We start from the raw sequence: 27219 nt of genomic DNA on the forward strand, positions 1-27219 counted from the left end.
CTTTTAGCATAAGAAGCAGTAATAAAAAGTGTGTGAGACTAATTTCATAAAAGAGAAAAAAAAAAAAAAGCTTCAGGTGTGGAGACTGAGCACTGTGTTTCCCCAAAAGCAGGACTCTGAGGTGTACAGATAGCAAGGCTGGCCACGGTGGGCTCAAGGAGACCTGTGCTGCAGTTGCATCACTGATGACTAAACCGTCATTCAGCTCAGGCCTGTGATAACGTGCCAGAGCCAAGGATTTTAACAGCAGCCTGAAACCCTGGAGCCACAAAGCAGGGCAGGCCTGGTCTCGCTCAGGCTCAGGCTCAAACTTAAACTAAGGGAGAGGCCAACATCCAATTCCTGCTGCACTCATTGCCACCCCCTCAACCTCGGAGGCTTCCTCATAAATCTTACAATCCCAATTGCATGCTCTGCACCAAGTTCCAGGTTCTGCCTCTATCTTGAAGCTTAACATCGAAAGTAAAGCTCAAGGCTTTTCTTAATGTAACTTAGGAATCAATGTTCCTGCAGAAACACACTGATTTTTGGTATATTACTTTGGGGAAACTGATGAATCCGAGCCAGAATGAAAATCTGAGACTAAATTGTTCTGGCAATGTACATTTTTATCTTTAATTTCAGACGCTGCCAGAATATTCCATGTGTTCTATCCTTCATTCCACCGGAGTCTGTATCTGTATTTGACCAGATTTCAGTGGTGTGAAGTGTAAGAGACATGGGAATACGACTTCAGTCACAACAGCAGAAGGCAATCAAGTCATAGGTTATAAAGGTAGTAGTTTAAAGTACCTCAATTTGTACCTACTGTTTTATACTTTTGCATTTTGAATGATGGAAACTATGACATTTTTCACAAGGTGCTTCTGTTTATTCAACATTTTATGGAAAATTATATGTACTTTTTTGTGTGAAATATGCTATGCATATTTTTCCATCAATATATATACTGCACTGAAAAACTGTTTAATATGAATAAATTTCCTAACCTTGTGCTCAGTGTTTCTTTCTTTTTTTTTTTCTAAAAGTGCAACATCTCAAATCATTACAGAGCTATTATACCACCCACACCCGAGTTTCCGTGGTTCTCAGCCCCAGAGCATGATTTTTTTCATTAGCCAACACGGAGAATTTAAGACTCAGCCCACACAAACAACCTTTACTGTTTGGCAAATGAAGCCTATTAACAATTTAAAACATGCCCTTGCTGTAGCCCACACAATAACGCCATTAAACATGTTTCTTGGTGCTAGAGAGATGCTTCTCCACGACGCCCATCACACTTCTCTCCAGTAGTGCACATTAAAGGCAAAGGCGAAGATAATAGTCTCTGCTGTTTTACTTTTCCATTCCTGAATATTACTCAGTGTAAGATTTTGGCATTTTGTGATGCAGATTCCATGTGTGGGCTATGCTTTGCAGCTTTTGTAAAGTCTGTAACTACAGGGTTTTTATTTTCTTATTTATTTATTTTTGCATCCAGACTTGGAGCTTTTAAGTACCATTTCATTTTAAATAAAACATTGCACTGCATCTTAAGGTTCGTCTTCATTGCGGTGGTCTGTTTAGTTATTAACAGTCAATCCTCTTAAGACACTGTTTAAAATGTGAAATGATAATAACAAAACAGAGCAAAGCGAAGCACATTCTTGGCCCATGGTTATGCATGTGGGTACATTCATGTGAATATAAATGCATCCTCTTGTTCTCGGTGGCTTCAAATAGATTTTTCTCCAAATGGCCTCTAAAAGTATTTTTGTTATTTGAACTGCCAGGCTTTTAAGGGCATTGCTACAAGCAATTCAGAGAGCAAACAAACACACTCGGGATCAGAAAGAATGTGCAAGCCCTGATAAATGCCCCTAGATACAAATGAGTGACGAATCAAAGGAAAATCGTGAACTTTTGACCTTTACAGTGAGGGGATCCAGCTCTATATGTTATGGTTCGGGAGGCCGGGAAGGGCGAATCAATGACTTGAATCTTTGACCTGTGCGCTCACCAGATCTCAGATGAACGTGGTATAGTATATTTTTCAAACAACATGTCAGTGCGCGCCATACTGATGCCACCTGAGCGAACAGGTAAGTAATGCGAAACCACACCCCTTGCGCGAAGCACTGGAAAGTGATGTCACCATGGTAACAAACACAGCTCAAAACAACAAACAAAAGAACAAACAAACAGTACTCACATAATACACATTTTGGCTCCTACATCTTCCCCACATCACAGTTCAATCTCGTGAGTCAATCCAGTCACTATGTTGCTGCAGGGAAGTGCTGTCTCGTTATGCATGTTTAGAAAGGAAGGCAGTCAATCAGCTGGTAAAAATCATCATAAGACACTGAATTTTTCGAACAATTTTCAAGCAGTTAGGGTTGTGACAAGTGCTACATTTATTCATGACACGGGATTATTAGGGTAATCAAAAATGTGCCTTTACCAAAAAATCTTAACAGTAATATTTCCATACATGACATTATGCAACAGTCACGCTTGACAGGGTTAAAAATTATTGTGAACATGTGAAATGGCTTTGTGACTCTGTTGCCTTTGAAATGATTGAGATGGGGACCAGGTCTGCAACCACTTGCAGTCAGTTGCCATACTGCAAAGCAACTTTGGCGTCTCAAGATGTCGTTAAAGACAGCAGTTGTTTCGTCCGCAAACTTAATAATGATGTTGGAATCTTAGGTGGGTTTACAGTCGTGCATGAAGAGGGAGTAAAGGAGGGGGCTCAACACAGCCCTGTGCTGCTCCAGTTTTGAGTGTTATGGAAGTGGAGGAGTGCTTAACCCGTGCACACAGTCTGTGGTCTGTTAGTAAGAAAATCCAAAATCTAGTTGCACAAATGAGTTTAAGTCTGAGTTTGCTAAGTTTCATGGCCGGCTTGATAGAGAGGAGATAGTGTTAAAGGCTATAATCAGTGACAGCATCCACACATAGCTATCCTGCAGTTATGACAGAGCACTGTGAAGGGCCTGTGTTGAACTGTTTAACCTATAAGCAAACAGGTATTGATCCGGGGAGGAGGGAAACTTTTTTCTCATGTTTGCTAGGACCGACTGCTCAAATCACTAACAATTGGGGTCAGGCCCACTGTGTGTTAGGTACTCAGGGACCTGTTTTGGGGCAGGGATGATGATGATGACAAATTTGAGGCAGGTGGGAACAATGGCCTGTTCCAGAGAGATGTCAAACAGGCTGGTGAAGAATGCTCTCACTTGTTCTGCTCAGTGTTTCAGCACCCGTCCAGGCATGCCATTAGGTCCAAACGTTCAGGAGTTTTAAGCACCTGTGCTCACACTGGGTCCTCTCACAGGCTCAGTTTAGTAAAATGATGGCTGCTGGGGAGCAGTTGCCAGCCCGACTAGGACCACGACTGTTTGGAGACAGGTTGCTTCCCACAAGGCAATCACCTTGCAAATGAAAATGGTAGCCCAGAGGCTGAAGGTGCTGCATGCTCAAACTCTGGGCAATGGGCTGGTCACCACAACTACTTGTTGAATGCAAAAAATTTCAGTGCAGTCACCAGATAAACACTGAGTTTTCCCAGCTGCAAGGAGGTTGCCATCCTATTTTTACTCTAGTGTGACTGAGCCATTGTAATAAGTTTTAAGGGTTTTTTTCTTGCTGCAGTTTGGAAATAAACACAGTTAAGATATTTTTTTTTTCTGTTTATTTTCTGTCCCAATTGGGAAATGAAATAAAAGCCATGTAGCTGCACAAAAAGTGAAAATCATGCCCAACATATCTTCTAAGTACATTTTTCAAAACTTTTTTTTTTTTTTTTACTGGTAGAATTTTTCATTTCCCAAAAAACTGAACTGCAATGGGAAGCAATCCTTGCTATAAGTATAAACTATCACATTACTAATGAAAAATTTAGATTAAGTAATAAAAAATAGATTTCAGTCATATTCAGGTAAGTTTCCACAAAAAGACAAAAAAACATATTTGACTCAGCTGCATTGTTTACACTTAAACAAATTCTAGATCATTTGTACATTTTGAAAATAAACAGCCACGATTGTTAGCAGCATTAAATGAGTCTACATAGCTGACATGAGTGTCTTGAAATCCTGTGTCTTTTTCTTCTTTCTGCTACAAACGTCAACACTCGGTGATGACACAGGTAAGATAAAAACATTCTTACAACAGGTTCATATCCATTAGCAGGCAGCAATACTGGAACTAACAGAGAAAGTATGAAATTGGTGGTTTTCCTGCTCTCTGTTAGAGTATGAATGATTGAGTTTCTATGCTCTGCACCTGAGGAGGGTAAAATGACAGTTTCACACCACACAAGCGGCACTTGCTAATTGAAAGCACAACCGTGCTACAAAAATGTTCTGTTGTGTCTGCATCATGCTTCATTAAGTATGACATTTAATGCGACAGTTGGTTACAATCTAGGGTCAGGTTGTCAATGGCTAGACTGGTGGTCTTCCTCGAGTTTATGGCACCACTTTCAATAGTTTATATTATGGCTGTTTAGTAGCAGAAGACATCGGTGTCCATCAGTTGGAACGATTAGTGGAGCTGCTGACGTCTAAGCAGTGTGAGGACCTCCTGTCTGTCCTGTCTCACTCGGAGGAGAACATTTTTGAGCATCTTGAGCGCCTTTCACCAGAAAACAATCAACTAGGTCTCCAGCCTCGAGCCAAGAGAGACATTTCTTCTGCTTCAGGTGAGTCAACCATCTCCATTTGAGAACTAGAGCAAGACAAAAATCACAAGCTTCTAATTTATACATTAAAAACTAAGTTTGGTGTCTTTTCATTTCTATGCACAAAAAAAAAAAAAAAAGTCACAGAACAAATTATGCAAAGTTTACTTTTTAGTGACAGAGAAAAAGAACACTATGAGCTATATTAAGGTAGGAATAAAGGAAAAGACCACCTTGAGACCTGTCTGTCTCTCACACATCCAGCTCAGCTTAGAGAGTTTCTGGCAACAAACTGACTGTCAAAGACAACTCTTTCCATGGGCCATATGTTTTGTGTTTACTAGATAATGAAGCCCAGTGCCAAACGGCCCTGAAAGACTGGCTGCTGAGGTACGGCGAGAAAACCTACTATGACAGGCTTTCACGTGCCTTGCAGCACATCGGCAGAACAGACATCGCCATTGGTGAGAATAAACGGTGACTGAAAGAGCACATGCCTCCCGTAGCATTGAATAATTTCTTTTTAAACAGAACAATTGTGTTGTGCTACTAATATAATGGTTTTCAAATTAAAATGGCTGACTTTTTTTATGCACAGTACAGTGTTGTTGATAGGAACAAATCCCTATGAGCAGACATCACAGCATGTCCCTTGACAAAAGGAAATTAGAACAAAGCCTCATTTGGGCACATGGCAGTGTATTTTCAAAATTGGTTTATTTCGGTCAAGAAGGCCTCCTCAAGATTTTAACAACAGTGTATAATTGCTTCATTACTCTGAGATTTATTTTAATTGGAACTTCAAAAGTGGCATATTTTGCACACTGCCAGTCTTTGGCATGTGTTGCAGTCCAGTGTGCACACAACTCCACAGCCGAGTGGCGTTGGATAGAAGGAGGTGTAAATGATCTGACAGAGGACTCAGTGGAGCTGACACCAGCCACAGAACAAACCATCTGCTCCTTTCATCAGCAGCTTTGGAGTGAAGAAAAAAAAAAAAGACAAGGAAAGGATAGGAAGAGATGAGCTGGAGTTTGGAAGGGGGGGGCTTTGGTGGAAAAGCCTGTATGCAAAATGTAGCAATTATCTTACACTTGATTGGATTTCTGAAGAGATCTACTCATACGTCGAAACCTGAGAGATTCATTTTAGTTTATTCTGAAGGACAGCAGGAGCTCTCCTGCTAGAATTAATTATGGTTAGGGCAACAAAACAACAATTATTTCCAATTTTGCAACCTCTTATAGGCTATGTAAAAACATTTAATATCTTAAGATGCGGGGAACTAATGATCCACCCTGTTGTTTTCTCGTCACAGAAATGGGGAAGAACATCAACCAGGACAAAGCTTTGAACCTGAAGCGCTACGTTGAAGATTATCACAAATATGTCAGCTCTTTAAACTTCCAGTCAGTAACAAAACACCACCAGTATGGACACCAGAGGGTCAGAAAAAGAAAGGGTATGATCACTTCTCCCAGTGCTTAAATGAGTCACTTTAGTTTGGTTCATCATAAAACAGAAATAGTGATGGAGAACTTTGCATAATGTGTCTATGCTAAGCCGAGATAATGTGACAACTGATGTCCAAAGGAGATTTTGGGGTTATACCTCTGGAGACTGTATGAATGACAAATGATATAATGTTTCACTGAACCCTGAATCTATTAAGTGTTTCGATGAGATGACAGATTAGATTTGGTGGTCGTGTGCATGCTTCCAACTCATTACTTCTCAGTATCAACACTCTCGCTATACAAGGAATATTTCCCAGGACAATTACAAATTCCAAAATGTAATTATCACCTGTCCATTTCTTCAGTCTCCTGGGTGTTTCATTCAAGTCAAAACTTGACAAAAATGCTCCCATAATCCTTTGAGATGGTAAGTGTGTCTGTCCTGTTTGTGCTGTGTGTGTGTGTGTGTACGTGTGTGCGTGTTAGTTAGCGATCTGACATGGCGTGACCTGGATCTGATTGTGGAGCGGGCTCGTGTCCCTCTGTACCAGAAGGGGCCTTTGGACGTAGCTCTGCCGCTATTGTACGGTCTTCTTTTGGGCTTTGGAGGCGCCTTGCTCGCAGCCACATCTTTACTCTTCATCACTGTGCACATTTCTCGTAGAAGGTCGCAGAACTGCCATTCCAGAGCCACCATGAGCTGCAGCCATAAAGTCATGTGATTTGATCAAAAAGCTATAAAAAAAATTATGTAAGTGCACAGAAATAAAGGCTAAACATATCTGATCATTTTGTCCTCTTTGGTTTTGCTGTTCTGATAAGTCCTGATTATAGAAAACTAAATGTGGCTAAAACAGTCAATATCTTTGTGCACACTGATCACCAGAGCCAATACAGAAACAGAATATCGATTCTAAATCACCACTGTTAATTATGACAAATATGACAAGTATAATGTTGTTGGAGATAAAATAATTACCCATGCTGTGTATTGCTAGACTGGTAAGTGTTATTGTCTTGCCAGTGGGTAGATGACTGGTACTGTGACAGATGCGCTGGAACCCAGCCCTCACACCAAAGGTTGTTCCGGTGTTACTGTGATAGTGATGCCACTTTCCATTTCCCCTCCAAGTGACGGCAATGTGCCCGTCTGGCATCGAAGAACAACTAATTATCCAGCCTGGCGCCTGCTCCCCCGGAGCCTGCCGATACCTCCACAGGCAATCCAAAAGACTAATAACAATGACAATGCTAGCAGACAATAGAGCACTCTTGGTTGTGATGGCAGCTTCTGGCGAGTGACAAAGCCAAACTGAAAACACAGGGCTATATTTTTTGAAGGTGTAAAGTGGGAAGGACTCTTAACAAGCTGAAATAACTTAATATGTGAGACACTACAGTCAGTCCAGGACTGGCATCGGAAACCCAATAAAATAAAAATGTCTAATTTCAAATTTACTTTGTTGGCATGTGCAAGCTTTAATTAAGAAACGCATTTCCTCACAATGTTTGTTTGTTTGTTTTTTAAACTTACTCTGCTGAGACAAACAATTTCATAAAGAAAACAAGCTCATGGCGCTAGAGTACTTTCCAGCTTCTTGTTGCTTACTCTTACACTACTTTCTTCGTCATAATTGAACTAATTACTTCATTATACAAATCTGGCCTAATGTGCTTCAGGAGGCAGACAGCTTGGATTAACAGTGGCACTAAGCAGCAATTACCGACTATTAGTTCATAAATCAACATTTAAACAAATTATAGTGCCAAGCAGAACTGCGTGAGCAAAGCTCTAAAAGTCTAAAAGGATATGGATTTGAGTTTTAACTCATTGCAGAAGTACGGGCCAATAATCTTAGAACATTACGATTTTTCCCTTTAAATTTCATTTTGAATTTTCTGCACAAAGCAATTCACACTCCTTGAATTGGATTTTGAAGATGCACTGCATTGCTGGCATGTAGCCTTAAACTTGTAGCGTACAGTGATGATGTTTTGTAACAGTTTGTCTTTCTCGCCATGTGTCTTTAGACAACATTGTGTTTCACCTTCATCGCTGAGCTTCCCAGGTGGCACAGCAGAATTCTTCATGACAAAACTTCCTCTGTCCTTTGGTTTTCCCCTGCTGGCAGTTAGGATCTTGCAGGTGCTGACTATGACAGGTTCACCTGCTGTGGGCTCACCCATATTTCTGTAACCAGTGGAGAGGAAAGCCAGAGTTCTGTATGCCTGAATGACTCAGAGAAACAACATGCCACATGGGGCCTGCATCATAGCTGTGACACTCCTTAGCATTGAGACGGTCCCACCAGAAAGCTTCTCTAAGTTGATAAAGAAAGCTATGAGCGCACCATGATCTTGCTGAGGCAAACTTCATAACTATAAAAGATATACAGCCTGGTGCACAGTTTTATATTCTATGAAGCAAAGACTGATCATGTGATCGCAGTCAACCCCGTCCTTTAAGATTCATGTCATTTACAGAGATCCGAAGAATAGGCCAACCTTCATTTCAAGCCATTCTCATGCAAAAGATGGAGCAATCACAGATAGCATGGATGAATGAAGAAAGAATCTGACATGAAATTGACATTTGGAGCCGAGGCGATGCCAGTGTCTAAAAGTACGGTTTCCAGGCATATCCATTCTCATGTAAAACAGAACGCTTTTTTTATTATTATTATTATTCCTGTGGCTTCTTTGGGTTATTTAATAGTTTGTGGAGCAGCAGCTTATCAAACTGGATTCTCTGAGGAGGACACATCTGTCTCTTGTCATTGGCTCAGCTCAGCATAAGGAGTCAAGTGTTTGTCTGGATGAAAATGTAGATGGACTGGATGTAATGCGTGCCAAGGGGATGCTCAGACAGAGGGCTGCGTCCTTGATGTGCTGAGGCTGAGCGTTCTGCACCAGGGCCTCTGGGGTGTGCTTAGTGTCACTAAAGGCTTTAACTTCCCCCTCCCTCCATTTGCATCTTCATTCATCTGCAGGGCCACTGAGGTGCTGCAGTCCCTACTCAACCATCGCTCTGCCTTTGCTCAATATATATGGATCACAGGAAACAAGATCACAACACCAGCTCTTTTAAAGTCATACTTTTTTTAATCGCCTCGGCTTCAGCTTTCACAACTTTGTCTTTCATGGTTTCCTTGGGGGGGATCTGAGACTTCTTCAAAGTTTTTTTAGTGCTCATCAGACAGGAGCGTTTTTGTGGGTTGACGGATATAGCCACAGTGCCATCCTGTGGTTATGACATGTCATTACAGCAATCAACATGATCATTTGATTGCATTTGTGAATAGAACCCTAGTTATGAACAGTTCTTAATCGCTGGAAAAAATTTCAGTGTTATAAAAGTAGAAACTAATGTATACTGTCATTTATTGCTTTAAAGTGAGTTTGTATATTGTGTTTATTGCTTTAATGCCAAGAGCAGCCATAGAAAAGCAGTTTCACCCTTAGGATCTGCAGTTGTAGTCCAATAAAATGCAAGAGAGAGATGAGCAGATGGTTATAATGTGGTGTAGTTAGAGTTTTAGTGAGTCAGGCACTCTGAATCACTAAGCAGTACCGTGTACTGCTGTCACAATGAAAGGCCTCCTGCATCTAAACATAGTAAATGGCCAAAGCTGTGATGTGTTTGGTAACAAAAGAAACTTCTGCTATCTCATTTATATAATTTTTTTAATGTTTTTTAAAACCACACTTCGGATATGAAGAGAAATACAAATGAAACACAAATAACATCTGGATGTTTCTGCCGCATAGCATGATGTGCAAAGCAGAAGCATGTAATTAAACTGGGAATGTTGTGTTTTTATAAGAGATTAACTTATTTAATTCTAATTTTGGAGTTTAGAAAAAGTCATCCGTATGGTTGGTTAAGTTCCCGCCAAAAAAGGTTAGGAATGATCGAGAGGTAAGTAACAGCAAATTCATGGTAACATTGGTAACATCTGGTAATGGCTTTTTCAGTAACTGCTGCTTGGCTTGTCTACTTATTGAGACAAAAGCAGGAGATTTCTCCTGTGGGTCTCCGACAGGTGTGTTTCCTCTGCGGTAGAGAAGGGCAGATTTATCCACGAGATATCAGGCATAAAGAACACAAGCCAAACTGGTCTCAACTGGTCTGATATTAAAACTTTTTCCTGCTTTCCCCCTTTATTTTCAGCTTTTATGGAAAATTTTATGGATTGCTTTCATGCAGAACTCGCTGGGACGCTAATATGCAAATGTTTGTGTTAATGATTCTGCTATACTATGTGGCTGAGGCGAGTGGCAATTTCACTAATGCTTGTGCGGTTAATGGTCTCAGCATACTCCATGTGACAGACACTGTGGGCACTCAGTTATTCCCAGTGTTTGTCTCATAAGTCAGGTGTCTGCTGGGCTGCACTTAGCACAGTTCAATTCTAAAAGTCTGAACATGCAGGCGGTCTGTCAGCGTTGATGGAGATCTTCTAAACTGGGTTGTGAGCTTAGCGTGCAATTCTCAAAGCAAATGAAATAATTGTACACCAGCTATCAAATTATCATTGTGTAATAACACTCACAACACCCCTGATGACATGCTGCAAAGCATCATGTGGCTTTTTCCCATGCTGTAGTGTTCTAATGAGTTCCCCCAGCATTGCACCACACTGTGCTGTTTTGCATTGTCTTGTCTAATTTCCCCACTGATGCTGAAGGGCTCAGTAAGGCGCTAGTATCTATAGTCATCACTTTGGGTTTTTTTCTGTTTTCTTGTTGTTGTTGTTTTTATCTATTAAGAGAGAGAAAAGCAAACAGCACCTGCCACTCTGTTTAATGAGTTGATAGGATGATAAAACACCTCACTCTCACACCTGTCCAACACAATAGCTGCAAATGTGTCTTGATGGCATGTTTAGAAGCAAGGTCAAATATGTGTGTCTCTCTAAAGCTTTCTCTACTTGCTTCAGGTTTGCTTTATGATACTGTTTATGAAATTTAAATCATTTCTTTTTTCCAATTAAGTTATTAAAAACACAAAACTGACATCTCTGAGCTTTTTGACAGAATCCGCTTCATTCTCTGCTATTTGCAGTTTAAGTCATTTCATAAAGGTCAATGCCTTTTGAAATAATTAACACTATGATTGCTTTTAATGCAATAACGGTAGTGCGTCGTGAAATAATTCAGTGCATCTACAAGTTGATATAAGAGGAAAACAAAAATGGCAAGCAGGTTGAGCAGCATTTTCAATCAGACATGGGGTTGTGGCTTAATTCAACTATAAATAATTAACCATCCTCCAGTTAGACACGCAGACTCAATAATTTTATGCCTTAATTAATCACAAGAGAACGTTCCATTGTTGGTGCATTTAATTGCTGCTGAACTACTGGAATGAGACAATAGGCGGCATTAATTAATACCAGATATCAGTGGTCACATTTGCTCTTTGCAACTCTGAAAACAAACCCTGTCCAAAGACAATTTGCTGACATTACACAATCAAGATTTATGATGCCCGAGCTTAAAACTGGTTTGTTAATGATGCAGAACAGATCCCCAAACACAGGCCTGTAAAATGCATATGCAAAGCACCAACTGCTGTCACTTGATCAATGTCAAACAACAATTATTTTAAGAATTTATTTACAGAGGTGATACACTATTGGTCAGTCATCCTCATTTCCTCAGATGAGAATTACTACCCCACAACCAATTTGAGCAACCGTCTTTGGCTTCCTAGGTCTTTATCCAAGCGCTTCAATTTTAAATCTCAATTCTGAAAAGGTCAGAGCGAAATATTTTCGTAGGGAAGACTCTTCATAAAAGCAGGCCAGCACTAAATGACAAGGTCCCATAACTCAATGAGAAGATACTCTCTGACACCATGCAATTAGTCTCAATAGTACGAAACCACTGGGCGTGTAAACAAATTTAATACATAAATCTCTTGGTCTCAAATTTCTAAAAGGAACCTTGTTAATTAAACCATCATGGTCAATGAATGTGCAAGGGGTGTAAAATTAATTTTTATGTGAACTTGCTATTACAGGATTAAGAAGCTAGTCCATTATAACAGCACCTCATTTGAAAAGGGATTTAGCTGGAAGTATTTCATAGTTCAATGTAATCATCATTTGACCTCCAGAAAGGTTGAGTTTTTTTCTACCTATAGCTTCAGTGATAAGGAGTAATTATATGTCACTGTATCAAAAGGGCTAGATTGAAAATAGAAATAGTCTAAAAGCTATTGTTGAATTTGCATAATAAATTTTTTTTTAAAAAAAGAACAAAATATGATCTGATGCAGTACATCCTAGCTGTAAATGTAGAGAGGACAGCAAGCGGTAACAACACCGAGCAAGAACAATGGATTGCCCAGAATTGATGGGTGGGTGCATACCACATGTGAACCAGTGACTTGGGGGTGTTGCGAGTATTTAATCCCTCATTCTCCGAAAGACACACAAAAAACTGCAACCACACAACTTCAAAAGTGTGGTTTCTGTGATCCATGTGTTAATTGTGTACATTCTTTCCTATATCCCGTGAGTCTTGTCTTTGCAGTAGGGAAGCAATCAGTATTAAATCAACATATTTAAGGAAATAATACAGTATGTGTGCAACCAATGTTGATCAAACTACAATGTTACATGCATGCTGACAATTAAACCTCACAACAAATCAAAACACTCTCATAAAGTCCAACTCATCCAATCTTAGGGTGCATTATTATTAGTATTGACAAAACTACAAACCTTTTGTCCCTGCATATAGACTATATTGCCAAAAGTATTCACTTCCATGGCCACAGGTGTATAAAAACAAGCCCTATGCATGCAGACTGCATCTACAAACATTTGTGATCGAATGGGTCGCTCTCAGGTACTCTCATGGTACCATGATAGGATGCCACCTGGGCAACAAGTCCAGTCATGAAATTTCCTCGCTACTAAATATTCCACAGTCAACTGTTAGTGGTATTATAACAAAGTGTAAGCGATTGAGAAGGACAGCAACTCAGCCATGAAGTGGCAGGGGATGTAAAATAGCAGAGTGGGATCAGCAGATGCTGAGCAGCATAGTGCACAGAGGTCACCAACTTTCTGCAGCTGCAGCCAAGCCTTATATCACCAAGTGCAATGCAAAATGTCAGATGCGGTGGAGTAAAGCATACCACTGGAATCTAGAGAAGTGGAGACGAGTTCTCTGGAGTGATGAATCACGCTACTCTGTCTGGCAATCTGATGGGCGAGTCTGGTTTTGGCGATTGCCAGGAGAACGGTACTTGTCTGACTGCACTGTGCCATGTGTGAAGTTTGGTGGAGGGGGATTACGTGTGGGGTTGTTTTCAGTGAAGGGAACTCTTAATGTTTCAGCATACCAAGACATTTTGGACAATTTTGTGCTCCCAACTTTGTGGGAACAGTTTGGGGATGGCCCCTTCCTGTTCTAACATGACTGCACACCAGTGCACAAAGCAAAGACCATAAAGACATGGATGAGTGAGTTTGGTGTGGAAGAACCTGACTGGCCTGCACAGTCCTGACCTCAACCTGAGAGAACACCTTTGGGATAAATTAGAATGGAGACTGTGAGCCAGGCCTTCTGACATCACAAATGTGCTTCTGGAAGAATGGTAAAAAAAAAAAAATTCCCATAAACACTCCTAAAGCTTGTAGAAAGCCTTCCCAAAAGAGTTGAAGCTGTTATAGCTGCAAAGGGTGGGCCGACATCACATTAAGCCCAATGAATTAAGAATAAGATGTCACTCAAGTTCCTATGCATGTGAAGGTAGACAAGCAAATACTTTTGGCATTGTAGTGTGTGTAATAAAAACTGCTGTACTGGTTGATAATTAGTACAAAAAATACAGTAAATGAATATTGTGGGCTGTAATCTTTTGGGAGTGTCACGTACATCAATGGCACACTCACTGTTTCTATAATGATTTGAAACTGGAATGCAGCTTGCAACTGCAAAATGGAAGGAAAATGAAAAATGACAGTCAAATTGTCTCGTCTTATACAGTGTACACTTTTAGTGAAGGAAAGTAGGACAATCATGGCTCATAACCATGCGTCAAACAATAGTCAAACTAATTCTTTCAATCAAAATATCTCTCTAATTTAAATCAAATTAAGTCCACACAGGCAGCCTGAAAACAATGAGGGAGAGAAGAAAGACAAGTATAAGCTGCAGGTGATGAATTAAACACAAACACACACAGACACTTACATGCATTAAGCGATGAAAGACTTTCCCAAGGCTCCAAATTAAAGCTGATGGCCATAGAAACCTTGTAATCACTTGTGGTGCCAATTTGCTGCAGAGACGAAGGGGAGCAGAGGAGCAGATGTGTGCCAGAATACCTTAGGATGATTTCTTAATAGCTTTATAAATCCATTCATGCATCACAGGCATACCAACACCACTGACAGCCTGCTGCTAGACTAGACACCACAGGCCTTTAAGCACCTGCTACACAAACACAAGTTATCTGGCCCACATATTTCTCTTTCTTACAGCTTATACTAGCACAAGTGGCAACAATTAAGAGTGTTATTTGGTTGTTGTAGCTCATTTCTACCTTATGGACAATTATCAAGACTCTGGTGCTTAGCAGAGTTTGCAACAACAAAGTCATGAAACTGCTGATACTATGTAATCTTTCTTTCACTTATGTTTAGCCTTTTGCAGTGCCTTACCTCCACAGGGGCTCCACAGACTGCTCAACTAGTTGTACCTCACAGCTGTGGCCATGCACACTCTCATTTAATTACAGGAGCAGTTCTGTATGACTGCACAGTCAGCAGTTTGCTCCTCAGTTATTGTGAAAGGTAGGCAAACTGAGCCCCAGAGTTCCCTTCATTATCTGCTCAGCACTTGCTTGTTCTCGGGGTCTCTCGGGCCAGTATGTGCCACCCCCTCATCAGTGATGTAAAGTAATGATCGCTGCCCCCAACCTCAAAGTAAAACATTTTTATTTAGATAATTCCAGAGAGTCTAATTAAACATGGAAGCTTAAGCAGAGGATGAATTTTGGAAATTGTAGTAAAAAAATTCAAGATTATTGGCAGTATCTTCAGTATGTTTCTTCTCGTCGTGTTCACTTCAAAACATTTCCTGCAAAAGTAAAGTTGGTCTTAGACGTGGAATATGATTAATAATGATTAATAATGATTAATAATAAGTAGGTGAAACTGTCATTTTGTATCAGGCTGCACATACAAATGTTAGTGTACCTGTTCCAGATCCTTTTCCTCATTGAAGTTATAACCAAGTCCCTGTTTTGCTCCCTGGGCCTGCAGCCAACAAAGTCAGTTCACATATTTAGTTAAACAGGCTGATACACAATGTGTTTCTATTAATACTGTAACAATCTGCAGTAAGACAGTGGCAGTACAATGCAATCTGCTCTAACCATGTGTAAGCAGTTTCTCTCAAGTGCTTTTCAAAGACCTAGAGTGTTGCATTACTAGTTAAAATCTGTAGAGACCTATAGTGTACTTTAAAAAATATTTGCCAGCCATGCTGAGTAATATTAAGCCTCCAAAATAAATTTGTTTTTTTATCAGTAACCACCACTTTTTAGGGAGCTATTTTAATTTATTTCCCATTTTATAAATGGTTCAACATGAACTTGACTTTGACTCATCTGAATTGAAAATTATTGTTTCTACTTTTTATACGTGACAATGTGACAATGAAAAACATTAGGCAGAATAAAAGAGACTAAATCAGATACAGAGCATATACTATGTACCATGACCTTGGTGTAAAGTACAGCTTTGTTTATTGTGGCACTTACTGTGTCACAAAACCCTGTGATATTTCTGTTTACCTTTGCTGAACCAGATAAGGTGACAAAGGCTGTGCTAAGAAGCGGAATTTTTCACTTTGAAAATAAATGTATTTTTCCTCCTCTGTTTAATCTGTCCCCATATCCCTAACCTTAGAGGGTTTAAACAGCATGTGATTGTATGTGATGTTGTGAAAAGGATTTGTCTGATAAGGTTATTTTTATGCAGTAAGGCCTACCTTTGAGGAGACTTGCCTCTCTCCAGAGGTCTGCTGAGCAAACAGAATGGCATCATGAACAGAAAGAAAGAGATTACTGCGAGCAATATTGCCTTCTTCAAAAGCTCCCCCGGCCTCCAGTTCTTCATACACCTGGGCTGCAAGCAAGGCAACTAATATTATACAAGGACAAGGACATGGTTAAACGCAGAGATTTTGCCTAACGCACATGTAGTATTATAATGACAATTCTCTAAGGCAGGAGAGAAACAAGAGAAGATCTGCGGCTTTGAAGTAATCAGGCATGATAAACTGCAGTCATTGTGGATCTTCCCTTTATCTCAGTGGCAAATGGGGTTACCTGCACAAAATGATGAGCAACATGTAACTTGTTTTCCTCTAACAGAGCTCTTTACAGAACTAATGGGCTCAGTGTTGTATGAATGATTAGGCCTTTGTTGCCATGCCAACTGCACAGATGAGCCAACAGGTGTGAACAAATTCAGGTAATTTAAGATTTTACCTTGAACATTAGCCAGATACAGTTTAATGCCCAGCATTGTGTAGCTCGAGTTCATCTGTGTGGGAATTGAAAGAAAGAAAACTTGTTATGGAAATGCATATCCATGAAGTTACATTGAAAGCCAGTTATTAATGATCTCAGTAAGGACGGAAGCATCTAGCAACCAAAAATGTAACATCTGATTTGTAAGTATCTTAAATCTTTTATAGCTACTGTAAAACAGAGCCTAAAACATTCAGCGTGCCACTTTTATCAAGTCTGATTCCATTAATACAGAAAAGAACTTTATAACCTTTATCAATACTTTTATGCCCATCAGATCTATGAAGCAGACCCCTGCCAGGTCAAGGATCAGGGTGTGGAAGGGCACTGGCTGGGGCTCCAGTGTGAGAACAGGGGGACTGGATGGCTCTTGGTCAGGTAACTGCTCGCCCAGTTCAATGTCGCTACAGTGGAAGTTGACATAGCTTGTAGGAGGTTCCGTTTTGCTGGCACTGCCATCGTTCATATCAAAGTCATTTTGTAGTTCAAGCTGAGATATGGTCTAGATTTATAGGAAATGAATACAGAAAGGTACAGAAAAGGTCGTGAGTTGTATTTTCAGTAAAATCACCTTTAACTCAGTGGGATATTTGACAGTTGGATGGCCCATAAATTACACGTTTCTGATGTCACATGTGCTTGATCCCACCTGAACTTTCATGGTAACCAAGGAGCTGAGTTTCCTCCTCCGTGTTTTTTCTTCCTTATCTTCCTTTGCTTTTTCCTTCTGTTCTTTTTCCAAGAACTTCTGCCTGGTCAGGATAAGTTTGCCAGGGTCCAGCCCAGTCTAGATACAAAAACAAAGCTGCATGAACCCTTGGCTTACCGCGACAGCAAAATGGTCATTTGAGCTTACCTTTTTGATGACTCTCTGGCGAAATATTTCAGCATTTGCAAAGTAGATTGGTGAACAATAGTTAACTATTTTCACACCTGTTATTGACATGACCTGTGGGGTTATTGCAAAAAAAATGAGATGCGATCAATCCTAAATGATCTCTAATGGCAAAAATACACAAAGTATATGTACTCGTCATACCTTACTGTACATCTTTGGGTTTTTGTAGATATCAGTATCCATAATTTGAACCATTGTTGAACCATTGCGGCTATGAGGAAAACATTGTTAGAAAAAAAAGTCAAACCTTAGAGCTCATTTTTGGTTCAAATGTACTACATGTTTATACAGTTTACTCACAACTGCGTCTTGAATATCACTACCAGGATGGAAAAACCCACTCCGATAGCAACACCATAAGGCAAGCTAAGAAAGAATGTGGCCAAAAATGACACAACCCACACACACTGAAAGAGAAGGAACAATAAAATATGAAGAAGAAAAAAAAAAAACACGCTGCATTATGCTTCAATATCACATCAAAGGATTTAAATTACACAGTCCAATTTGCTCTTCTTCCATAAGTAATAGGGATCAGAGAGCTGTAGGAGTGTGTTCTTCAAGTTCACTGCAATCAACGCTCCGAGCACTGACTTGGGAAACAAAAATAACAGGAGTTACTTATTATGCCTAGGTTGGTCACTTACCTCTGTATATTTTGTATAATATTTCAAGTTCACACTGTTATGTCCACCTACTTTTGGAAGTGGCTTCAGGTAGATTCCCAATGCGAGCATGGTGACCATTACAACCAGCATTACACACAGACTGGCAAACTAGAGGGCAGCAAGAGATGTGCAGTAGTTTGGAGTTACTCCATTTACAGTCCATAAAACATTTCCTTGAGTAATATTTTAGTTACAGTTTGAGTACAATCAGCGCTCACCTGTGAGGTTCCTCCAGCACTGTCAACAGCCAGGGTTACAGACAGAGCACAGCAGATCACGTGGATCTTAAAGAAAGATCCAAAGAAATTGCTGCAGCCAAGAGCCAGCATTTCCTATTCAAGAACACCAATTCAGTATTGAAAAAATTAAGTAAAATAAATGTCTTAAACTTTTAAAAGAGATGCAGTTTTTCGACCTGGTTGGGATCCACATCATAGCCATGCTTGGCTGCCAGTGTCCGGCCCATGGCTAAATTGATAACATATCCAACGATTGCCAGAGAGAAAGCTGTGCTCAACATTTCTTCCCATTGACTTACTGTTGGCAGGATTGGTACAGGAAACCTAGAAAATAGAGACAAACAAAACTAAAGTTAATATTTATTATTTATTTAGATTTAATAACTTGCAGGAATCCTGAGGATGCTGATGTCGCTTTACCCCAGAGGGATATCTCCCACGATGTCCATGTGGTAGATCTCAGGAAGATTCAGTGGACCTGAGATGGCTGTGGCCACCACCACCTGTGTAAAATAGGAACAGAAATCAGGCCACAATCTAATATCCCACCCCCACCCCCAAAAAAAGTACAAAAGTTAACTCAAATTAGACAAAAAAGATTTTAAAAAATGTACTACTTACGATGATAATCTCCATAGGAACAGGGAAGGGAAGTTTGTGACGATAGTGAGCACTTAGCTCTTTCACTACAATCAAAACTGCACTGCTGACCAAAGCAAAGACTAAGGAGGCTATATTGGTATCAGGAAGGCCACATATTATATCTTTGAGAGTCTGTCAGGAAACAATTGAGTTATATACATTATTGACAAATAATCATTTTGCAAAGGATTTTATCCTTCTTTTTTTTTTAATAACAGTGAAATGGTAACTTACATATATAACGGCCAGTGGACCACTGTAAGGCGGCACTTTGATACCAAATATATATTTGAGCACTGAAATTAGGATCTGCAGTCCTGCAGCAGTCATGAAGCCTCTGACAAAGGATTCTGACAGATAGATGGCTACGAACCCAAACTGCATGAATCCAAGACCAATCTGTACAGAGGTAAATCATACTCAGTGTGTTACTTTTAAACTAAACCCCATATTGCTTTTAAATTTTACCTTAAAAGACTGAGCTTTTAGTGGTACAAGTACCTGTATGATTGCAGTGAGGCAGGCCAGCGTTCCAGATATACCCAGACGAACCTCATTCATCCTGTCTGTGTCCACTACTGTAGCATTACAAGTGGTATTGAAATGACTGAAATCCGACTCAGGAGCTAGCCTAAGACATACGATTCCCACCATAATGCTGAGAACAGCAAAAGTACCTGGACATAGAAAGTAATGTGTCACATCTATTTTCCTTGCCATACTGCAAAGTGCGCAAAGTCAGGCTCAGTGCAGCACCACGCAGCTCTGGCAACTTATCACTGTCATCACACAAAATTGCTGTAGATAAATCATTCTGATTTACCTGGGACCATCTGGTGAGCAGTGCCCATGAAGAAATATGGGATGAGGGGGAAGAAAGAGGAATAGAGACCATTGACAGGAGGAAGATTTGCAAGGAGGGCAAATGCCATACCTGGAAAGAAAAGAAGCTGTCAAATAAATAATTTTAAAAATAATACAAAAACGATGTTATTCACTCCACCAGCTAGCATCAGTCAGAGGCTATTATACAGTGTAGAGAGTAGAGGATGTCTGACCTTGAGGAACCTGAATGGTGCCAGCACTGACCCCACTGATGACATCACACAGCAGGTTTTCTTTCACTTTGTACTTGGGAAGCCAGCTTAGGACAGGCAGATGTCTGAATAACAAGCCCTTGAGTCTCGACGCCGAGCATCTGACAGAAACAAACAAAAGGAAAGTCTCAGAAGAGATCGGGTTTTCTGCTTGTTTGGTCCTTTAGTTCATAACACCGAACATCTAAACTTGAGTTCTAGTTAACCCTTTTACTCCGAATGCATCAGCTGTGGCACAGCATGCTCCTCACTCCTCACTATTTGATCACAATACAGAGGCTTGTCAGAATCAGAGTTTGCATGATAGAAAGGCACATTGTTCATGCTGACTGTGCAGTAAGATTGCAGTGTGGTACCTGAAGAGTTTCTTCACTTTTTCTCCAACAGGGAACTGTCGACTCCTTTTGTCAAATTCTCTGTCAAAGTCTGAGAGATTATATGCCGGCCTGTCAACGACGTAACGTGGGCAGTCCTGGTGCATGGCTACAACATGGTAAAATATATTAAGAGCACAGAAATTCTCTCCTACACGACGTCTTTAAAGTCAAATTTAAGGAATGACAAACTTATAATTGCCTTCACATAGAATCCTAGCACTCATATCCTGCAGCTGTAGTCATTTGGTGTTTTTAAGTCATGAAAGCATTAATTTCATGTTAATTTAGTTGCATGCTTCACCTTACACCGATGTCTTTCCCTATATTAGACCTGGGTTCATACTTGAAGTATAAGGTCCTCATCTAACCTTGAAGGATAAAAGATCAGCCAAAACGTCAGCGGACTGATAAAAAGTTTTATCAACACCAGGTACATAAAAGATCATACACAAGTTTACTCAGTGCTCAGTAATCTTATTCTGCATTCAGCAGAAACGCTGAAAGTATTTTCAGAAACAATGCAATAGCACTTTAAAACATAAATTTAGATATTTCAACTTTTGGAGTAAACAGATGAGCCAACAACTGTCAACTGTAACTGTTGTTACATTGTTATGAACTCTTGAACGCTAAATAGGAAATTAGGGGTTTTAGGAGCTAAAGCTCAAGATGAAACAACCGCATAAGAAACTGAAATTAGATTTACACTCACTGCCTAATTAATAAAAATCCACAATGGCAACAGTGTGTATGAATATATCTTATATCAGTGTAGGTTCATTCAAATTCTGTTCTGCCAACTTAAATAATTCCTAAAAACTGGTTTATTCCTTTACTGTGACTTGTTGCATCAGACTTAAAGAAACATTTAAGTCACACGTAAACGCAAACACATTCACACGGATGTTAGGGCTCTATGTAAGAAATCAGACAATGTTAAAGCAAAAACATAAAGAGATGGTACTCACTTTTACCTTGCTTACTCTTGAAGCACCTCTGCAGGTGTTTGAGACTTGATTACTTTTCAAGTTATGCTAAAGACCTTCTACACCTGCTGGGTGGGGCTTAAAAAAATAAACCCTGGTACATGGACGCTTGCTGGGAAACAGTTAAATTGGTTTAAGTGCTCGTTGCTCAAGGCGCTGCTGAATCTGAGAGCTACTGACCAAGGACACAACATGATGTAGTTATCAATAAATGCATTTTAATTGGTTCACTTTCTATTTACATGTAGCATCCTCACATTCATACACATCAACCAAAAATACATGAACTAAAATACAGCTTGACATGTTTTATGGGAAAGGGGTAGACATAAGCTACAGCTGGCACTAAAGCAATTGCAGACCAGTTTAATCAGACTTATACAACTAACACAGCTAACTGCAAAAATCGATAATAGCATCTTTTAGCCATAAAAGGGTGACAATGTGACAATGTGTAAAACATGATTTTGTCCCATTGTATCAGAATCTGTGTGCAAAACAATGGCATCAATATCATAGACTAAAGTGCAATTATTTAGTAGATCCATTTGTGTTTTCTCTAAAAGAGGAATGTCAGAATATTCAGACAGCCTTTGGACAGAAAATGCAAGTCTCCCTCTGGTGGAACAAAAAATGAAAAGCACAAATTTCACAGGAAGGCATCACCTTCAAGAATAACAGAACAGTAAGCGCTTCTTCCTTTCTTACTGAAGAACGAAGGCTCTTATCCGAACATTTCACATGAAAGAAAGCTTCAGAGTGCAACTCTGTATCTGCAGGCAAATGTCCAACAACATTGTTTAATAAATGAGCTGATAATGATAGGGACATTATGAGAGCCAATACTTTTTAAGCTACTGAGTCCAAACAAAAATTCTGAAAAAGCCAGGGGTATTGTTTGTCAGTAATGCCAACAGCAGGAAAATGTGCTGGAGATACGGGAGCGTCAGCATGTGGAAGGGTGGCAGCAGGTACACCTGTATCAACATGTACATTGTACTTGTAAGGAAAAAATAGAGAGATGTGAATGGAGCTCTTTTGCATGAGTCAAAATAAAAACAGTCCCGCACAAACAAAAAGGAGGATGCACATAAAATGTGTTTAACTCCTCCAAGACAGACATTCGCACCTGTACTCTGAAGTGAAGGTGAACATTTATATGAACAAAATGCCGTCAACAGTGTTGCCATTTTTGTTAGTGAACTGCAACAGCCTTATCTGTTTGTAGTGATGCTTCACACATAATGTTTAATCGTGATACTACATGTTTAGGCTAACATAACGAGCGCTCATAGCGACAGCAGAATAGTGCAGCAGAATAACTGAATTTTAGTGGTATTGGTATTGTCTAACATATCCTGGACTATAATGGATGCTGAAACACTTCTCAAACATTGAGTCAGTGACTATGAGGAGATATGAGCTAATTTTGGATGAAAACAATCACTCGCTGTCAAGCTAGTATAACGTTTAAGGTAAGTGGTTTTAGTTTTGGTTTGGACTGGATTGGATTTTGCCGTTGAGTATTTTCACTTTCATTTGAAACTCTAATCACTGGATTAAAAGCATGTTATGGTGGGGATTTCCTTGTTTAAAGATGAAACAATCCAAGGGTGTAGCTGTATTTGAAACCACCTGCACGTCTCTGTAAATGTCCTTCAGCAATCCAATCAAAAGAAGCTGATGTTTTCAGAAGTTTAGACTTACTACAGAGCTGTAACATGTAGCTCATTAAAAGTGGGAGAACAGGTTACAATGCATACAGAGCTTGATAAGCAAGTACAGGTCCATGTGGTAAAAGTCAGATGACCGTTTTTTTTTTTTTTTTTTTAAATCTAGTCATGTCTGCTTTTCCTTTTGTTATAAAAGCTCATTGTCCAGCTCCTGCTGGCAACCTAAAACCTCATCAAGTCCATCAAAGTCTTTAAAATGAGTACCGACTAAAAATCACTAAGGATGCTGATGTCCGCAAACTCCTGACGGTATCTGTATGAGTACAAGGCCAAGAGGAAAGACCATTTGAGGGTCAGAAAGCTCCACACACAGGAGAGGTAGAAGCTCCTCGGGTCAAGAATAGCTGTGGAATAGAATAAAAAGATGGTCACTACTGTCAGTAAGTGAATCCTCCCCTCTCTGATAATTTGAATTGCTAGTAATTTATTTAGGAACAGAAAAGACAAAATTACATTGCTTCCGTGTAATGGCCAGAGTTAGGAAGGTAATGAAGGCTGCCACGGCCAAAACTGAGAAGAGCACACCAACAACGATGAAGAATTTGAGACCCTTGAGCCAGGTTCGCCAATAGTCCTGACGGTACATGATGTGTGTGACGAGAGTCCAGAGCGCTAAAACTCCTGTCAAGAGAGGGAAACAGAGTCTGACCGAGTGGAGACTACAAAAAACAGCAGGTTAAAAAAAACAATACACAACTACTGATTATTGTCACCACCACGTCACTGTCATTTGTGGAAAACACGATTAACAAATTTATTAGACCACATACCATAAAATCAAGACAACACAAATATTTGAGAAATCTGTCAAAATGTGTTTAAAACTAAAACTTCCATTATTATTTATTAGGTGAATAAACTGAATTCATGTTTTTATACCTAAATTTGAGCAGGCACACTGGACTCCTCTGAGAAGATAGAAATTAATCAAGCATAACCATTAACTGCTAAAACTGAATTTTCTTTTCAGGACGTAAAAATACTTTTTGATTAAGTTTTTGGCATCTTAATCAAAAACTAATATTTTTCTTTACAATCTTTCTCAGTTTTTTTTAAAAACAGTAAATTTGAAAATTCATGAATAACAACAAAAATTATATTTTAGCTTTAATTTTTTTTTTTTTTTTGATTAAACAGCTTGCACATCCTGGTTTATTTACAATTACAAAAATATAAAAATAATGATTTTTGTAATTACCAATACTGTCAATTTAGGGCAGCTGTGGCAGAGTTAAGCACTGTTTATGCCACAGGGTTGGTGGTCTAACAAATTTATTAAGCACTGTATAAATGTAAATACCAAACTTGTGTCTCCTTCGCATAGCTGGCTATTTATTAATAAGACTGGCATTGTGTATTAGTCCAGCCTATTTGTACAGCACCATCCATACATGTTATTGCTATTAAGTGTTTCACAGAAGGTTGATAACCTGATTATATGAAGGAAAAAGTGTGGACCTGAACAGTGAGGAAAAAAAACTATATTCAAAATAGAAAATGTGGAAGAATGAAGGGAGGGTCTAGTACTAAGCATTGTGACCTATATATTTCACTAGCTACAACTACACAAAATATATCATTTGGCAATAATACATTATATTTTTAGATTTCAGTGAGTGGCTGAATTATAAAAGCAACATGGAGCATAAAACGATACAGTGGTGTTTAAATATACAGGCCTACATCAGGACTGGGACCCACGAAATGGCTATGTGCGTCTATGTCACGTGATAAAGTGATCGGGTATTTTTGGTTAGTGCTATAGGTGTTTTTCCCCATACCTGACAGGCCTCCCATAGCCGCCGTCCATGGCTGTTTAAAGGCGATATTCCAGGCCAAGAAAGCCGAAAGTCCAACCACAGTACCAAAGGTAGCATATCCTATGCTAATGTATATCCTGCTGATTCCCATATTGGAATACTACTCCTCTTAGCAAATGTTAATACCGTCGTCTGAGATAAAGGCGTGTTGTTCCTCAAAAACAGACTAAAATTAGGCTAAACCACAGCTTACTGCCACATTATGTAATATCCTAAGCTACAGGAAAAGGACAAGATGAATTTCCCCTTCGCTGAAGAGGGGCCAGGAGGAGAGCGACGGCTATCCCTGCTAGCAAAACTTTGCTTCCTAATAAATATCAGCCACTTCATATGCCGTGTCCATAATACAAAGAAACAAACCGCGTTTAGATTTCCAACTAGCAAGCAACAACAAAATAACACGACAAATGTTTATCCGATATACGCCACAAAGATGTTGTGCTATTACCGAGATAGCACAACCACCGCGGAGAGCTGTCTTTAACAGTACATGACACATTTATTTGAGGAAAAACTTTCTTCGTTTTATTGGTCTGTATTTGCCCTTCACCGTTATACAACACTGGGCATACAAATGCACTAACGTTACTCGGTTGGGAAAAAAACGAATCTCTATGCTGTGTTTACAGCAATTTGCCACGAAGTTATCTATCACCTGTCTTGTAAATATCTTCGAACAGAGGAAAGCCCCTACTCATTGACATACCGCCCCTAGTGGACCAAAGAGAAACAGCTTTTTCTTTTTCTTTTTTTTTTTTCTTAGACCTACCATCCAGTGGAGCTTTGTGGAATTGCGTGTGCTGTGCAAAAGTTGTAAGCGCTAAAAGCAAAGTGGGGACGTCAACAGAACAAAATTCCATTATTTTTTATTTGTTTGTTGACTTCAACCTAACTCTGAAGCACCCACTGCCTTTATAAAAGCACCAGTTTTTGTAGGTATACGTGTGTGCGCGTTTTACAATTTTTGACATGTGGTTTGTTTTAACCATCTTAAAGAACTTTCTACAGTTATCCCAGGAATTTAAGCAGTTTTAGTGTCTTATTATGATTTGTGACAGAAGGGCAGCAGCAAGAGTGAGACAGAAGGTACAAAAGGTACAGTAGGAGGCAGAGCTGGAAGAGGAAGAGCTAAGATTTTCACTGGGAGTCACTATTATGGGGCAGGATTAGAAATTAGAACATCAGAGGGACAACTCAGGTTAAGATGCTTTGGACGTGCAGAGGAGGGATTAGTGGATATATTGGACAAAGGATGCTGAACATGGAGCTCCCAGGCAGGAGAAAAAGGGGAAGACCACAGAAGATTCATGGATGTAGTGAAGGAGGACATGCAGAGGGTTGGTGTGATGAAGAGGAGGCTAGAGGTGGGTAAGGTGAAGACAGACGACCCGCTGTGGCAACCTCTAAAGGAAGCAGCCAAAAGAAGAAGAAGGAGTCGTATTACTTCAGTCTGACTTGATCAGGTCTGAAGAAAGTTTTATGTTGAAGGTCATTGTCATGCTGCTGAATGATGCTTGATCAGATGTCCCTTTGATGGAAATGAATATAAACATTTAAAGTTCATATAATTTATGTACAATAATCTACATAGATTTGCAATTTGGTCAAATGAAGACCACTTGCCTACTTACCTAAGATTTATTTTAAGTTTGTCCCTGGCTGACAGCGGCAGGCATGAAGTGTCTTTCCCATGGAAAAAAAATATTTATTTGCAATTGGACAATGAATGAAACAGTGATCGTGATAGTTATAGTGAAAAGCATAGACTTTCTCAGAGTCTGAGCCTCAGACATTTCCTGTGGTTGTTTGCAGAGCTGCAGCAGTCGGGACTTCCAGACAAGAAAACCACATAAACCCTATCTGTGATGTGAGCACTGCAAATCACATAGTGTACGGTCGGTTGTATTCTAACTCTCATACATTGCTGTGTGTCAGTGCTGTGCTAAGCCCATTCCCCTGGGCACTCTCTTCAGGACCAATCAGAAAGATACAGGAAGCTGTGTCCAGTATTACTCCCCGTAACTCACATAACATACCCTCCAAGAGACGTATGACAGAAGCGAAGGCTGGCA

The 27219-nt window shown here is 39.7% G+C and overlaps 3 protein-coding genes across 4 annotated transcripts; 1 reads left to right on the top strand and 2 right to left on the bottom strand.

Moving 5' to 3' along the window:
- Positions 1-4002: 4002 nt before the first annotated feature.
- tmdd1 (transmembrane and death domain 1) lies at positions 4003-6906 on the top strand. Of its 2 annotated transcripts, none has more exons than XM_030734644.1 (5): positions 4003-4138; positions 4502-4693; positions 5017-5136; positions 5991-6134; positions 6616-6906. In XM_030734644.1, the coding sequence occupies exons 1-5, from the start codon at positions 4069-4071 to the stop codon at positions 6849-6851; spliced, it is 762 nt and encodes a 253-aa protein (XP_030590504.1). In that variant the 5' UTR covers positions 4003-4068; the 3' UTR covers positions 6852-6906. The 2 variants fall into 2 exon arrangements, with proteins under 2 accessions (XP_030590504.1, XP_030590505.1); XM_030734645.1 differs by having other exon boundaries at positions 4024-4138; positions 4505-4693.
- An 8200-nt stretch (positions 6907-15106) lies between these two features.
- On the bottom strand, positions 15107-20712 carry LOC115783412 (solute carrier family 26 member 9). Its single transcript, XM_030734221.1, has 20 exons — positions 20588-20712; positions 20193-20332; positions 19958-20068; positions 19636-19811; positions 19369-19533; positions 19114-19266; positions 18913-18995; positions 18669-18816; positions 18472-18585; positions 18284-18361; positions 18083-18178; positions 17886-17992; positions 17727-17796; positions 17544-17636; positions 17337-17474; positions 16938-17189; positions 16646-16700; positions 16144-16280; positions 15348-15407; positions 15107-15228 (listed from the first exon to the last, which is right to left on the bottom strand). Exons 1-20 carry the CDS (start codon positions 20710-20712, stop codon positions 15217-15219), a joined length of 2313 nt encoding a protein of 770 aa, XP_030590081.1. The 3' UTR covers positions 15107-15216.
- A 1080-nt stretch (positions 20713-21792) lies between these two features.
- On the bottom strand, positions 21793-25604 carry slc48a1a (solute carrier family 48 member 1a). Its single transcript, XM_030733682.1, has 3 exons — positions 25109-25604; positions 23781-23948; positions 21793-23671 (listed from the first exon to the last, which is right to left on the bottom strand). The coding sequence occupies exons 1-3, from the start codon at positions 25236-25238 to the stop codon at positions 23535-23537; spliced, it is 435 nt and encodes a 144-aa protein (XP_030589542.1). The 5' UTR covers positions 25239-25604; the 3' UTR covers positions 21793-23534.
- Positions 25605-27219: the final 1615 nt, after the last annotated feature.

The sequence above is a fragment of the Archocentrus centrarchus genome, chromosome 7 (genome assembly GCF_007364275.1).
Source record: "Archocentrus centrarchus isolate MPI-CPG fArcCen1 chromosome 7, fArcCen1, whole genome shotgun sequence".
Taxonomy (NCBI): domain Eukaryota; kingdom Metazoa; phylum Chordata; class Actinopteri; order Cichliformes; family Cichlidae; genus Archocentrus; species Archocentrus centrarchus.